The 15,099-nt window shown below is 45.1% G+C and overlaps 1 protein-coding gene across 9 annotated transcripts in view; it reads left to right on the top strand.

Moving 5' to 3' along the window:
* Nucleotides 1–15,099, top strand: part of LOC107227927 (glutamate receptor ionotropic, kainate 2) — a 63,147-nt gene that overhangs the window by 27,161 nt on the left and 20,887 nt on the right. For all 9 annotated transcript variants that reach the window (XR_006906406.1, XR_006906407.1, XM_046746604.1 and 6 more), the window contains exons 5-8: nt 4,409–4,660; nt 9,186–9,361; nt 9,513–9,566; nt 9,636–9,800. Coding sequence is in view for 7 of the 9 variants with exons in the window: in XM_046746604.1 (XP_046602560.1) it covers nt 4,409–4,660; nt 9,186–9,361; nt 9,513–9,566; nt 9,636–9,800 (647 nt within the window). In the remaining 2 variants the exon portion in view is untranslated. The remainder of the gene's footprint in view (nt 1–4,408; nt 4,661–9,185; nt 9,362–9,512; nt 9,567–9,635; nt 9,801–15,099) is intronic.

The raw sequence follows: 15,099 nt of genomic DNA on the forward strand, positions 1-15,099 counted from the left end.
GGGACCGCGACCGCGACGCGATTGACGACGCAATCAATTAACGCGAGGCGTTTGCGGAACGTTAGTATTAAGTGGACGCGTCAGATTGCGGCGGCTCAGCTTATAGTCGGACTGTAACGCATTCCGGGATTTGACCCTGAGTTATAGTTTCTGTAAAGTTAATTAACCGACTTGACGTTACGCGTAATTTATCCAATGCCCCGAAATTTGAATTGAAAATTTATACACTCGCCGGGGCGAACTTTATACGAACAGCCACGAAAACGAACAATCCTCGGGCTCCGATCCTTGTTCAAAATGTTTCACCCATGTCACATGCGACAATTACTCGGATTTCAGAAAGTTTATACACCGCTAATTTAATGCCTTCCTGGCTTTTTACCACCCACTCACTCGCTGCTCCCCCAACTTGCACCCCTGGAACCTCTGTCAACGCGGCTGAACAAATTACACGAACCGGAACTCTGGGGAAAGCTTTTCCTTAACGACGACACCTAGGCCTGCAGGGATACCCCTTGAGAAATAATAATCACCAGAAACGCTTTGAGAGGGCCGTTTGCACCAGAAATTTCTACGCTCTTGGACAGGTACGACTTTTTCAGTTACACGATTTAGGTACGAATGAAAGAGGGTTTTTCAACGTTCTATTAACCTAAATTCACCTACAGGTCTATACAGCGAATTTTACGTACGTGATAAGAAAAAATAATTAAAATTTACGTTTTGGCAAAATCAATAATCGAAAACGAAATTTATGGAGGTATTATGGCCAGTTGCTAAACAAATAACGAATTCCAAGTACATTGTTATCGACGGAGTACTTCTAAAGCTGGTATCAATTATTTTCCATTCTTTACCTGTTATCAATACCTCGCCTTGAGTTTCACGCTTTAATTATTCTCTCAACTCGTACCGGGTCGAGTTTCGACACTGGTTGAAACTTTGAACTTCTTGGCAAAGTGTTCGCGACTATCTCTCCTTGTGTAACGTGCTTGTGTATAAGTATACAGAAACTTATACACCCACATGAATAATGACGACGCTATGGAGCTCCAAAAAATCTTCACTGACTCAACTTTCTCCGATATTGTCGCTTTTTGCAGACACACGATGAATAGCGTTATTCCGTTTACCCACGACGTTCTTGGAGACAGAATTTTCATTAGATTTTTAATCCAGAAAAGATCCAAGTTAAATAAATTCGCTTCCAATCGAATATAAATAACAGTGAACCGAAATAGTCGATTAGAATTTTCTAATTCGAGAATGAATATGACAACTGTCGTTAATACCTTTCGAATCCAAGCAACCTCAACGAGGAATGAGAAAATCATGTCAATGAAAAAATTCACGAATAACAAAGTGGAAATGACGAAATCGATAGTTATTATTGCACTTTGCAGGAACAAGCAGACAGTGAAATAAAATTACCGTGATTATCCTGCAAGACTTGCAAAATCTTCGTAAATTGCACTTGCATTTAATGAATCGTAATAATATTCCAGGGTGCGGTGACTCGGCATTAATTTAACTAACTTCATAATTGGTTCTCTTACCATCCAAGACTCGTTATTTTATTGTTAATTTTTTTTCCACACACTTTCTAAAAGGATTCATCGATCACGCCTCATCCCGGGGTTCTGACCGTTGAAGCTCGGTCTCTGATAGTGTCGAACCATGTGGCAAACTTTTGCTTTCGGTGTCTCCAAGATGAAGCAATTAATTCAAACGTGATTTACGACGCCGTCAAGCAGTTTTCTTCTCGTACCTCCCCATTTTTTTGCCTCAGCTTACCTCTCAAGAGCCGTGCAACTTTGTTCTCCTTTTCTCACACTTGTTCGCGATACGATCCGTCGGTTAATTACTGTTTCCGCGTAACGATCAACCGGCAGAAACGAGAAGGGATTATTAAAAATTTACGAGCTCCTACTTTACACCGGTGTCTTCGAAAAAATTTATGAAAAAAAAAGAAAGCGAGATGATAAAAATTACCAGCCAGTGTGCAAAGACCTCCTCGCATCGTTTCTGCCCCGTAATTATTAACCTCCGCTTCAGACCTGCGCACGATTTTATCGCCAGGTTACGTGAAAAAAAACCCACCCCTTGGATTCTCCGTTCGTTGCGATGGTGTATCTTATGCTCGCACTGCGTTTCCTTCTTTGCGATCTTTCCATTTCCCCCCTCGGAGCTATTGATTTCACATTTGGACTCGCAACTACACGACGGCAGTGAATACAGCGTAGACCAGGATCCTAAAATTACCATTCCGTGCTTTCAGATCGTATAAAAAGAGTTGTTGCACCGCAGGTTCGTTTCAATTTTCCAAAAACTGTCGTACCGATATCTGGATGATCGAGCGATTTTCACTCTTTCAAAGAACAAAAAAAATAATTGTCAGCCTCTCTCGGCGGGGATGAAAACTCCCGATTCGGTGCCGGAGCTGACGTCCCTTCTCCCCGCGGGGGGAACTCGGCTTGTCCCTCGGGATGAACCCTGCAGGGCCGATAAACGAGGCCGCGTTGATTGTGCGTGACCTCGATACACCAGTCGTGACACTCGTTTCGAGAATCTCTCACTTCCTGCATCCGGGTTTGCTGGAAGAACCGTGAGAGAAAAGGATCCCGGATTTATCAGGGACGCCGGGATGAAATCTCCCCGATTCCGGGAGAAATTGCGTCAATTCCTGCGGCTCCTACTACGGCCCGTTGGTTTATTCACGGGAATGCGATTTATTCAGAAAAGGATAAAAAAAAGGGGGAGGGGGGGGGGGGGGAGACCAGGTGGGCGGACGAAAGTCGTGAGAAAGGGGAGTCAACTATCGCCGACGAAATTTAAACCAGTTTCGAATTGCCCTTCAAATTTTTCGCGCCGAAAATAATAGTGGCGAAGCTTTTTCACCGACACAAAGGGGGGATTCTACGAGCTGGAAAATCCGTGGTGGGAAGGGATCAATCGATCAATCATTCCCAAAGCTACCGCGCTAATTAGCTCGTTTGCTAATTACGACTCGTCGCGATGAACGAGGGGGGAGGGCACGTGGCCAGTTTCGCCAATGAGCCGGACGAATTACGTTGCTTCATCCCTTCGAAGGGCGTCTGTTCAATTCTGAGCATTAATATACCACGCCGTAAATGACTTCTGACCGTCGATCCATGGTCGGGGTTATTCACCGTTGAGGGAATCGATCCGGGAGGGTTGAAAATCGAATACCTTACGTATAGAGAATTATACCGGCGCCTTCGAATCCCGAGTGTTTGCGGAATGGGGAGCGCGTCGCGCGTGCGATCGTACACGGTGAAACAGAAATTTAATACCGAGCTTTTCATAGCCTCCGTTGAGCCGCCGAGGACCTTCGACGGTTCGAAGAAGTCGTTTTCAGGAAATAAACTTGAGAGTGGAGTTTGAGGGTCTCGAAGAGAGAGGTGAAGAGGCACTCGACAATTTCCGTTGCGAGGTCGTCATTTTTAAAATTTCAGATTCGTAACTAAGTTCTGAAAAACTCTACGAAGCTTTGCGATAGCCTTCGAACGACGCCGCGGACACCAAACATGGGCCGAAAATTTTCCCGTCTAAAAATTCTAGCTCGCCTGCTATTAAACTGCGGCGTTTAACCGCTCGCGCGAGAAAGTTGTCGTCGGAGGAATATGCGTCGTTACCCCACGTTGGGGTAGTTAACCGTGGATTTGCGGGTTTTGCGGGTTTTGCGGGCGTGTGCGAACACCCGCCGGATCTTGGAATCGCGGGTGTGAACCTTGAAGGGAGCCCTTAAGCGCGTGACAAAACTTACCGCACGTAAACTTTATCAGGGGACTAAAACGCGGCTGAGCGAGTCTTGCAGGCTCTCGCCCGATTCCGGGGAAAAAAAGGTCGAAGACCTTCCGATGCCTACTGGAATATTAAATTCCCAGGCGAATCGGATTAATGCCGGTTCGATCGCCCCTGGCTTCCTCGAGGCCTGCAGGCTCTTCAAGCCCGAATATACGATCGTCGCCAGCGAGCCTCGACTTTGCGTCGAAAATTCGTCGTGGAAACAGAGAACATATTCAGAAAAGAAATGGTCTCCGACCTTTATACCTTCGGCATTAGAAACGATCGTGCTGCAGCGGTCAAGAAACCGGATATTCCCCGGGAAGTTGGCCAGAGTGAATCGTAATTCCTCGGTGGAAGCAACGTTAACGAAACGTAACCTTGTCAGGTGGCGACCATTTTCCGGAGCGTTTTTGGCCCGGATCCACAATCCTCCGTACATCGGTAACCGAGCTAGAACCACACGGATCAAGATTGTAAAACCGATGGTTCTAAGCGACGCGACGCATCGGATAATTTTCCATAGTTGTTGGACATTTTTGTTTTTCCTCATGTTCTCACAGTCAGATATCAATATTTTCTAAAACCCTTCTGTTTCCAGCCTGCGAACAGGTCAAGTTTGGAGTCCAGGCGGTCTTCGGTCCGTCGGATCCGATCCTGGGTCAACACATTCACAGCATCTGCGACGCTCTGGACATACCGCACCTGGAGGCGAGGTTGGACCTGGAGGCCGAGGCGAAGGAGTTCAGCATCAACCTTCACCCGGCGCAGACTCTTCTCAACACCGCCTATCAGGACGTCATGGGTTTCCTCAACTGGACCAAGGTGGCGATCATCTACGAGGACGATTACGGTAATACCGGGCGCCATTTTCTACCGAGTAATCCAATTTCCAGTTCAACTCTCGGAGGCGCTAATGACTTTCTGGCTCGGTGCCACTGGCTGATCGCAGTTTAGATCATCGTCGACGACTTTCGCCGGTGTATGATGATAATTGTCGCGCATTAGCTCGATGACTTTGCGCCGCGAGAACGGCTCGCCGATTCGAGAGGAGAAAATCTTAAATTAGAGGTCCAATATCCGCGACGTCGTATAATCTTTCAATATCGGCGTATCATCGCGCGCGCACGTTCCCCGGTTCGATCGATGAGGAATGCGCCCTGAGACTCAGAACCGCCTTCGCAAGTCATTCATCATTCTTCGTTAGCGATATTTGATAACGCTCAGGAACGAACAAGTTAATAACACGACGTTCCGAAACCTTCGTGACTCGAATTGAAACTCGAATAATAGTCGGCAAGGCCGATTAAGGACCTCTCTTCTCGCGGCGTCAGCCTTATTATGGTACATCCTTGCAAATTTACCCTCTGCAGGATTACAAACGTTCGGGCGGCGATCGGTACCTCGATAAAATTCGTGATTCTCGACGTTCGATGTCTCAAGATCCTGCTCAGCGTCACCGACGATGTTCCGAGCTACGCGAAATTTGTTTAGACTGACAAATTGTTCGGCGGGATTCTACGCGGTAGCGGAAAAATACGAGCTAATGAATTTAGGATGAATTATTATACGTGAGAAAAACGAAACGCCTCGAGCAATATTTCTACGTTACTTGAGTTCGGAGAAATAGTAGCTATTTTTCCGGTTTACGCGATGCTCTGCTTCCGAGATAATGCTCCTAACAAATTACCCTCTTCCGCGGACCGGCTAATCCTCAACGTAATCCACCGCCTAATCTACTACGAAAAAAACTTTATATACACGTATACTACCTGCATGTATATAAACTGTCGACGATTCCATCCCCTACCGGATATGTCTGAGCGGAGTAGATATTTCACTCCGGATGCGGCGGGTCTGGAGTCCGAGGGAAGATAACCATTTTGCAAATGGAACATGGTTGCAAAGGTGCAAAGAGCAGTTGGCGTATAATTAAAACGAATGTAAGCCGATTAATGAAAATAAACATGCAGACGAGTTTACGAATGAGTAACGAGTAAGCCGTCAAGTCGAAGCGTTTGTAACGAAACGTTTCACCGTCTTAGCGTAGCTGTGAGGGAATGCTCGATCCAGAGTAAACATTATTATCCGAATTGATGAAAACGCGAGACCCTCCGAGACTCTAATCAATTACAGACAAGATCTCAGCTCGATTAACACCGCGCAGATCTCCGAGGTCGACACTCGCGTCCTAAATTTCTATCGTTTCTATTATTGTTACCGCGATAATTTCTTCGACGAATCTAATTAACACTCCAGCGACAATTCCGCAGCTGCTCGTGTGTTAGAGTTCGGATTATTCGTCGAGTTATAAGCAGCTTTGGCGACTCATAGAGACGAAGCGAGTGGATATCCGAAAAGGGTTGTTGAACACGTGACGCGAAGGCGAAGATCGTCGACCCTGGACTTTGTCGAAGCTCTTTCTCGGCAGCCAGGCGAGACGGGATCTGTTCAGAATACAGGAATGAGAATTCCCGTCGACGTTACGCTGCAGCACGTAAAGCAACGTCGTCTCGTTTTTAATTGCGGTTGGATAATTCAATGGCAGTCATGTGAATTCAGTGACTGCGATGGCGGATAGTCGGAACTGTCTGGGGGCGGAAGAGTCGGGGTGGGAAATGGAACAGGGGGTAGAAAGGAAACCGAGTGGGAGGAGGAAACAGGGTCGAGGAGAGTGCGGGGGCGACGGCGACGCCGACGTCGCGGCGCTTAATCGGCGCTCCGGCTCGAACTCTGAAAGAATCCGCTCAACTGCTCTATTTGAAGGAGGTCGAGTGCGCGCTTGGCTCTCCATTGAAACATCCCCGGCACTCTGGGCTGCCCGTTCGTCCTCCTCGCCCCCCTCGTCCCCCTCGCACTGTCATCCTCCTGAATTTCAACCCCTCGAATGTCTTGATCGCGCCAAAAATACCGACTCTCTAATATTTTTCGCTACTCGAGGTCTTGCCCCAAATCCCCGCTCCGTCAACACTGTAAATCCGGAGCGCAGGACTTTAACGACGAGCTTTTTACACCGGGAAATAACGTCGCTCGATAAAATATTTATTCTCATTGACGTACGTGCACTTTGGTGCTTCTTCGTTACGCGAGAGCTTCCAGCCGCAGCTTTCCTTCTTGAATTTTATTGGTGCAATGGTGTCACTGGCTTGGTAATAACAAGTGTTTGAAAAAAATGCAGAATGCTGCAATCGAGCAGGTCTCATTTCTTTGCCACTTTATTCGTGACCTGGTTACGCAGATGACTCTTCTTTCAGTTTATCGTACTGCCTACAAAGTGTAACGTGAGTATTGAAATCGTTCCATTCAACATTCACATGCATGCGGTGCGAATTACAGTATAAAAGTTTGTTAAGCGTACCTGGATCGGGTAGCTTTTCATTTACCAAAACCGCTGGAACGGCAAGTTGGGTTTGATATTAGCAGCAGTCGAGTCTTGTGTAAAACTTGACGTCAGTCACCTCAGCCGGTCCGCGATTCAAACGCGGAAAGTACCGAAAAGCAGGGGAGAAAAAAAAACAAGGAAAAGTCACGTTCGGCTCGTTTTGTTCAACGGAGTTTCAAATGGATTCAGTCGGTTGGGTAAAAAGTTGCTCGCCTCGACCCTTCGAATGGCAGGGAGGTTTCACACCTTTGCGGTGCACAGCTATTCGCAACGTCACGTAATTTCGTGACCTCTCAAACCGCCTGAACGATATTTTCAAGCCCGTGTTCCCGTCGCCGTCTCTCCTGCATTTCCAGCCTCGTAAATTACCCTCCATAAGAGGAAACGTGTTATTACCGAGGAATGATCAAAGTCGCGCCAAACAATCGGTCAGTGTAAGACTTTTTACCGTACTTCAAGACTGATAAGATTAGGAAAATGGTAAGGTAAGTGGACCAGTTATTGACCCTGTCCCAATTATTTCCCTTTTTTGGTTGTATCTGTTCGATCCTTAGTTGCAAAATTATCGGAAAATAAATTTACAATCCTGTAGGAATTGGCTTTAGTCATCGAGATATTCACAATTTGTGTCGTCAATTTATAATTTTGGAAAATGAAAGGGGTCAATAATTCGGTCTAAGCGTGTCAATAACTGCTGCACTTACCTTACTCAACGATGAACCGGGTCAGTTAATTTTTGCATTTGCGATCGCTTATTACACTGATCTGCAAAAAAAGATCTTATTTCAGCTACATGGGATATTTTTGGTGAATAATGTTTTCGATAGTGCTGAATCCAAAAATTACTTTCATTCCTTTCGATAACGTACAGTATTTTTTCAGATTACAAATGTTTGCATAAAAAAAGTATCGCAATAATGAAAAAAATATCATTTCATTGCAACAGACTAAACAATATTTCTTATGAATTTAACCATACAATTTCTTCATGGAATGTACTTAACATTCCCCATTCATTCTTTTTGCCTATGAAACCTTTTGTTCTTCTCTTTGATACTTTGAACACGCTTCCGCTTTCCACTTTCTGTTTCCCTTTTTGTATTTATTCTTGCGTCTTACTCTGATACATATTAGATGAAACTAAATACTCACTTTTGCGTATGATTTTTAGAATAAAGAATTGGATACCAGGTTTTGAGTTGAGCGGGAGTTTCACTCTAAATAAAATGAAACAAGAGTTGAAAAAAAACCTGACGTATTGGAATCGTTTGACTATTCGTCCCGGTTTCAGTGAGTAAAAATTCATAAGAAACGGTAAAAAAAAAACCTGTGCAGCATTCTGGTTGCAGACCTGTGTTCTAAGTCCTTATAATATCCAGGCCAAAGTGATTCGGAGTAACGGTTGAACGGAGTTGACAATACTCTTTATAGCCGAACGAGGGTCTTGACAGCTTTCCGAACGCGACCGGCGAATTCATCGAGCCGAAATATCAGCGGTTCGGTATCGCGAATATGACCGAGATTGTAAACATGCAGAGGAAACGTTCGGATATTGAATCCGCGGGTGGGCGTCGTTGCGTAATCGTTGAGGATAACCTGCATCTCAGGGGGTAGCGGAATTGGACGTAGAGAAAGTGTGAGGAAAAGATACGGCTCCCCGGCGAGTAATGCGGATCCTACGAGGTCCGGACGTAAAGATATCATCCCCAAGATCCGTCGGTGTATCGGGGTTATTACCGAACGACTTCGCCACCTGCCAATACCCTCTTAGAAACCGGACCAAAAAAAAAAAAAGAAGAAAAAGAAAAAGTTACGTTGAACCCTCGTATCGCCGACGAGTCTTATACCGTGCATTGTGTACAGCTTGCGATAACATTAACTGACAGCGATATGATCCACGTGTTGCGTTTCATTCCAAGTGTCCGCTTCTCCGATTTACGTGTATAATGTGACATCTGCATTCGTTAAACGACTTCGTCGCTATCCCCGTTCTCAGGTCTCGTTAAGCTCAGGGAGCTCGTTCGCAGTCCGAGGTCCCGGGACATGGAGATCCATCTGAGGCAGGCGGGTCCCGAGTCATATCGTCAGGTCCTCACGGAGATCAAGACGAAGGAGATACGGAACCTGGTCGTCGACACGAAGCCCGAGCACATGCACCACTTTCTGCGAACGGTAAGGTTCCGGCCCTAACCACACTAGACAACAACCCTAAACTAAGCTAAACTTGCAAAGCAAAGTTGAGACGACCCCGCAATTAGTGAACGCGGATGGATCCGTTCTTGCAACTTGATCCCAGACGCCGAACGAATTAACTGTGTTCCAGATACTGCAGCTTCAGATGAACGACTACAATTATCACTATCTGTTCGCAACGTTCGTGAGTATATTTCTGAAAGAATGCGCGAGCTCGATGATCCCGGGTAATCGATGACCTTTCGTGTTTCAGGACATCGAAACGTTCGACCTCGAGGACTTCAAGTACAACTTCGTCAACATGACCGCGTTCCGACTTGTCGACGCTGACGACGTTGGGGTCAGGGGCGTACTCAGGGACATGGAGAAATTTCAACAGACCGGAAACACGATACTCAACAAATCTCGGGTCATTCAGGTGAGCGATGATCGGATCTCGATACTCGCGGTTTTCGGCGGCGTTTCGCAAAAATGGACGGAGGCCAAAAGCTCCGAGTTAACGGTGTGTTAGAGAGCTTGAGAGAGGAATTCGCCTTTCGTATTTCACCGCGATGCGCCGTCGAAAGTCGAGGTATTGTGCGAAAAGTATAAAACGCGGGTAAACGCTTGCCTGGTTAGATTTTATGGGATTAAATAACCAGACGTTTGAGGATATTTGCAAAGGATATTCACGGCTCTTGCCGAGCATCGCAGTGTCGATTCGCATGGAGGAAAGTCACCGCCAACGAATCTTTAATTTCTATCTCCCTCTCGCGTTTTCTCGAGGATAAAAATTTTACCCAATAAATACAAAGGTCGCGCGGATCTGTTTTAGCCTTCAGCTTTCCAACGGCTCCGTTTTACCTTAGCGAGCATTCTAATTGTCCCAATTAAGCCTTACGGAGAAAATTGTTTTAATTGGGGGTGGATTAAGAAATGTAAATTTGGCCATTCCGGGACGGGCTTGTTAAAATTCTCTAACTCACCTCTGGCGATATTTTCCTCCTCCTCCCCTTCGTCCCCTATTACGTATATACTCACCCCAACCAAAATCGGACGCGGCCTCACGCCGCGCGTAATTGCGCAAGGGATTCCGGAAATAGTCTCAAAGCTTGCAGACACTCAAAACTTGGGCGCAGGAGTTTCGAGACGCCACCGTCGCGTCGTTCCGTTTTTCATCCTTCTCAGTTTCCTCTTGAGATTATGAAACGCTGCAACGTAAACAACAAAGTTTTTTGAGGGGTGAAAAAACGGATAGTCGAATCGATTCGGCCACTCTACCCTATTTCCACCATTCGTTTAAATTTACATCTTTTCTTCGGCCCCCTTCTCGGTCCTCTAAGTTATAATAGCTAATAACTCTGGCGAATATTATTATCGCAGTTTGAATTTGGGGGCTCCGGTAAACAGGGGTGATATCCGCGAAATAAAGTCTTCGGTAGAGTTATTTTCGTTAGTGCTTCTCTCCATGATTGTAAAATATATCCAAATTGTATCGTTTCCTCATTCGATGAAATATCCATTTCCTGCATTCATATAAATAGATGGTAAATTATTTTCGGCTTCTCTTACTCTTCTCTATACACTTGCATGCAATTCGCAATACAATAACATTCGAAAAATTCGTTTGTTTGTCGCGCTATTGGTATAAAAATAAAAAAAAGAAAAAAAAAACACAAAAACTATGTCGTTCTCTGAAAATTAACTGAATTCCAAACTCTGGTGCGTAGGTAGGGGAATGAAAATTCACGTTGATGTCTGTCCGATCCAATTGCCACTCGCCATGTGTCTACCAACGTATATACATATACATACATATATGTATGCATATACATATTGTATACATGCATGACCGGTTGTCCATCCGTCACGCTTGTCTGCCTGCAAGCTACACTTCGTGTGTATCCGATGCAGGATTGAAAGAAGGGTTGCGGGAGGGTAAAAGAAGTAAAAAAAAAAACGCTGTGATTTAAATAAAAGGTTTGAATCGAACGTCGAAATTCACCCTCTGGTGTTCCTCTCCTGTCCAGCGAATCGGCGCGTATTCATTGTATCGCATTGATATATTTAAACAATTTTTATTTAATTTCATTTCAATCTCTGTTCTTTTTTTTTCACACCAATTTTCTTCCGCGGACGCGGCTTATTCTCGACTCGTTCTCACTTCATTCCCCGTATAAAATTTCTCACCCCCTCCCGAAATATCTTCCATGCAATTACAAATCATCCGCGGCATCACCGCAGAAGTAAAATGAAAAGATACGGGACTGCTTCGGTTGGCGCATGCATAATTTCCGGCACTTTGGAGCATCGGAGTTGAGAGGCGAGACTAGAAAGCCAAGATACGAAGGTGCGGGTTGGGATGGTCTGTGGCTGTCTGTCTGGCGCTAAACGCGTCGCGGGGCAAAAAGGAAAACTAGAGGGGCGGAGGGGAGGGGGAGGGGGTAGGTCGGAGAAGGCGGCTGAAGAGAGAGAGAGAGAGAGAGAGATGTGTATATATATCAAGATCTAGGAAAGCCCGCGGTGAGATGGAGGGAAAAAGTTGTACCCGGGGCGAAAAGACGCTGGCGGAAAACGTACCGCGGAGAAAAGAGTCGGAGAAAAATACACCCGCCTACACCCGCTGCACAGACAGACAGACAGACAGACAGACAGATATATAACGCTTGCGAGTTAGACACGGGCACGTGCCGAGGAACTCGAGTCGCATACTGATTCCTCGGCTGTAGGTATACCTTATACTCCTGATTTCAGTCTTATACAACAAAACCCCCCGAACCTCGACGCGTAGGTACATCTAGCACCTTTCGCGAATTTTCTGTATCGTCTTCTTATTCTCGCGCCTGCAGCGGGGAAAAAAGTCAGCAGACGTCTGCGAAGCATCCGAAAATTTTTTATAACAACACTAAATCGTTTCCACACGGAGAGAAAAAAAAACGAGGATGAAAATTGTTCGGCGACCTTGGAAGAACCGATACTTTCTACGCAATATTTCAAATTTATTCCCTCGAAATTTACATTTCTTGTTTTGCGAAATTCGAGGGACAAGCGATGGATGCAGACTGTGGAAAGTTGGATTACTGGGAACGACGTCAGATTTTGGATGGAGAAAATTCGATTTTCTTATCCTCCGTCTCTCCGTCTTTGAAATACTGATTCCAACTCGGTCTTTGAGCGAGGCTCGAAGGCAGCGTGAAAATTTGTTATCGAAGAATCCCCTCAAGAGACCGCGTCTACTTATCTCGAAAAATTACTTACCTCTAAAAATGGTGGCGGTTCCGCGTCTCCTTCTTTTTCCCAAAGTCGGGACGTCGCGGGGACGAGGCTGCGAGTGATTCAATTTGCGTTGATGCGACCGAGTGAAAAATTCCTCGTTACATACGTAATACGTACGTACAGTTGTGTAACGTAAATGCTAGAACGACATCGGTAATGGTGGGGGTTTTACCGATCTCGAAAGAATTCGCGTCGACGGAAGAAACCGCGCTCAAGATATAAAAATCGAGCGAAATAAGAATAAAGGAGAAAAATAAAATTAAAACCAAACGAACCAACAACCCGAATCCTATGTGTACATATGTACGAGAATCCCTCCGCCTTCCATACGTCGCCGCACTGAATCACGGAATTACCGTTCCACCGGCTAACCTTTGCCATTTTCCCCATACATCATGCCGCGATATCTCGCACTCGAAGGATTTTATTATTTTATTTGTCACGTGCGCCAACTTCGCCTCCCTCCCTCCCTAACCTCTTCCTTACGCCCCCACCCACCTTTTTCCCATTTTTCCCTCGTTCCTCCTCGCTGCTTTTCCTGAATCAAACAGCTCTTACCCCCCACGACTTGTCGATACCAGGCCGAAGTTCGGCGTGCACGCGGTATCATCCTCTTAAAATTTATACTTATTTGTTCATTTTTCATATTTTTTTTTTTTTTTTTTTTCAATTCATTCATTTATTTTTTTCCCCTTGTTGTTATTACCCGTGACCAACGAGCCGTGACGACAATTTCAACCCTGGAAAATCCGAGGGGTGCTCGAAAATTTACATTTTCGTTTTCACCGAGCTTGCAGGCCGAGGCGTGTACGCAAACACACACCTACAGTCACCCCCGTACGTGTATAATGTGGGAATATTCCTTACATAGGGGTGGGGAAAATTCATCCCCTCTAACGCTTAAATGCCAGTTAAAGAGCTTCGTAAATTACGTTAATTCAAACGCGTTTTTTTTTTTTATTCTACCTCTCTTTCTTGCCCCAATTTTTCTCTTGAAAATCTAACGCTGCTATTAGGGAGAAAAGTTTTTTCAACGTGAAAATTGATTGCCGTCCGATGCTGCTGCTGCTGCTGTACGAGGATTATACAATTTTTCACATCTTTTTTAATAATACGAAAAGTTTTCGGTGCAACATCGGAAATAAGGTATAAATGAGAGGGATGAAAAAGATAAGGAAAGAGAGAGAGCAAGAAATACGGAAGTAACAAAGATAAGGCTCACGGAGATTGATCTCAATTTTTTTCCTCCAGCAAAAAACGAAAAACAAGAGCACAGCAGACTCGCAGAGGCGCGCGTCTACCGGTTTGAAAATGAAATTTACTCGCTGAGGGCGAAAAGGAAGGCGAATAAAAAAAGAACGAAATGCGGAAAGAATGTCCCGTTCTTACTTTCATTGCGCTCTAAATGCTAATACCGTTATCTATATGCACAAGATGAAAATAAAAGTCAATTTATTTAACGACAACTGGATTTTCCGCAGGTGATAACGCATCTCGACGGTCTTCGCTGCATTCCTTCTTGCACCCTCTTCGAACAGCTTTTCCCAAGTCCGCACTTATCGACGGACGAAAAACGAGCGAAATGGAAAATAAGTAACTGCCGAAGAAATATCGTAAAATATTTTTGTTTGCATAAACTCTGCATTTCATCTTTCTTCCATTAATCAGCTGCGTGGAGAGAGATGAGAAAAATGAAACGAAAACGGAATAAGTACGGACATTATAACGGACGCTGCGGTAATTTAATACAGCGATCAAGTGAATAATTTACAATAATTGATGATAGCCTGACGTATTCTAATAATTCGCGAATAATACCTTGACTGCCAACCATTCAGCGGCTAAATCGTGCCGAGCAAGCCGGAGAGGGAACGGCTCGTATTATTCATATCGATGTAAATTTCATAGCCATTAGGGATCCACGACCGAATGACCCGGGCGCGTGCTGCGACGAGACTCGCGACGATTTGACGTTGCAAAACTACTGGAAACTCGATTAATATTTACGAACCTTTGACTGCTGCAGCTTCACTCGCAAACTACGTTCTCTTGATATTTCCCGTGCCAAGGGGTGGCCGGGGATGAAATTCATCGACCCTCCGAGCGAGCCAAAGTCCGCTTTCGTTTATTTCTCGAAAAAAAAAAAAAAAAAAAAACGTTCGTTAATTTTCAGCGTGTGTGTTTTTCAGCGGAAATTTTTTCTGTGCCTGTTTTTCCGTACTTGAGAATCGTTGGTGAAGATATTTTAAAAACTAAAACCATATCGCCTTCGCGGAGGGAAACTTGACGTAAATAAATCTTCGCTGAGATGTTTGGATGCTGAATTCAAAGATAAATAACGCAGAGTGAGAAAGCGATTCAGAGATTCGAGATGCGTGCAGCTTCCGAGTTCAGATGACCCGGAATTTCTAAAATTTTGTGAATAAATTTGAATCGCGAGAGGCAATGTTCGGGGGTTTCTA

The sequence above is a fragment of the Neodiprion lecontei genome, chromosome 1, assembly GCF_021901455.1.
Source record: "Neodiprion lecontei isolate iyNeoLeco1 chromosome 1, iyNeoLeco1.1, whole genome shotgun sequence".
Classification (NCBI taxonomy): Eukaryota; Metazoa; Arthropoda; class Insecta; order Hymenoptera; family Diprionidae; genus Neodiprion; species Neodiprion lecontei.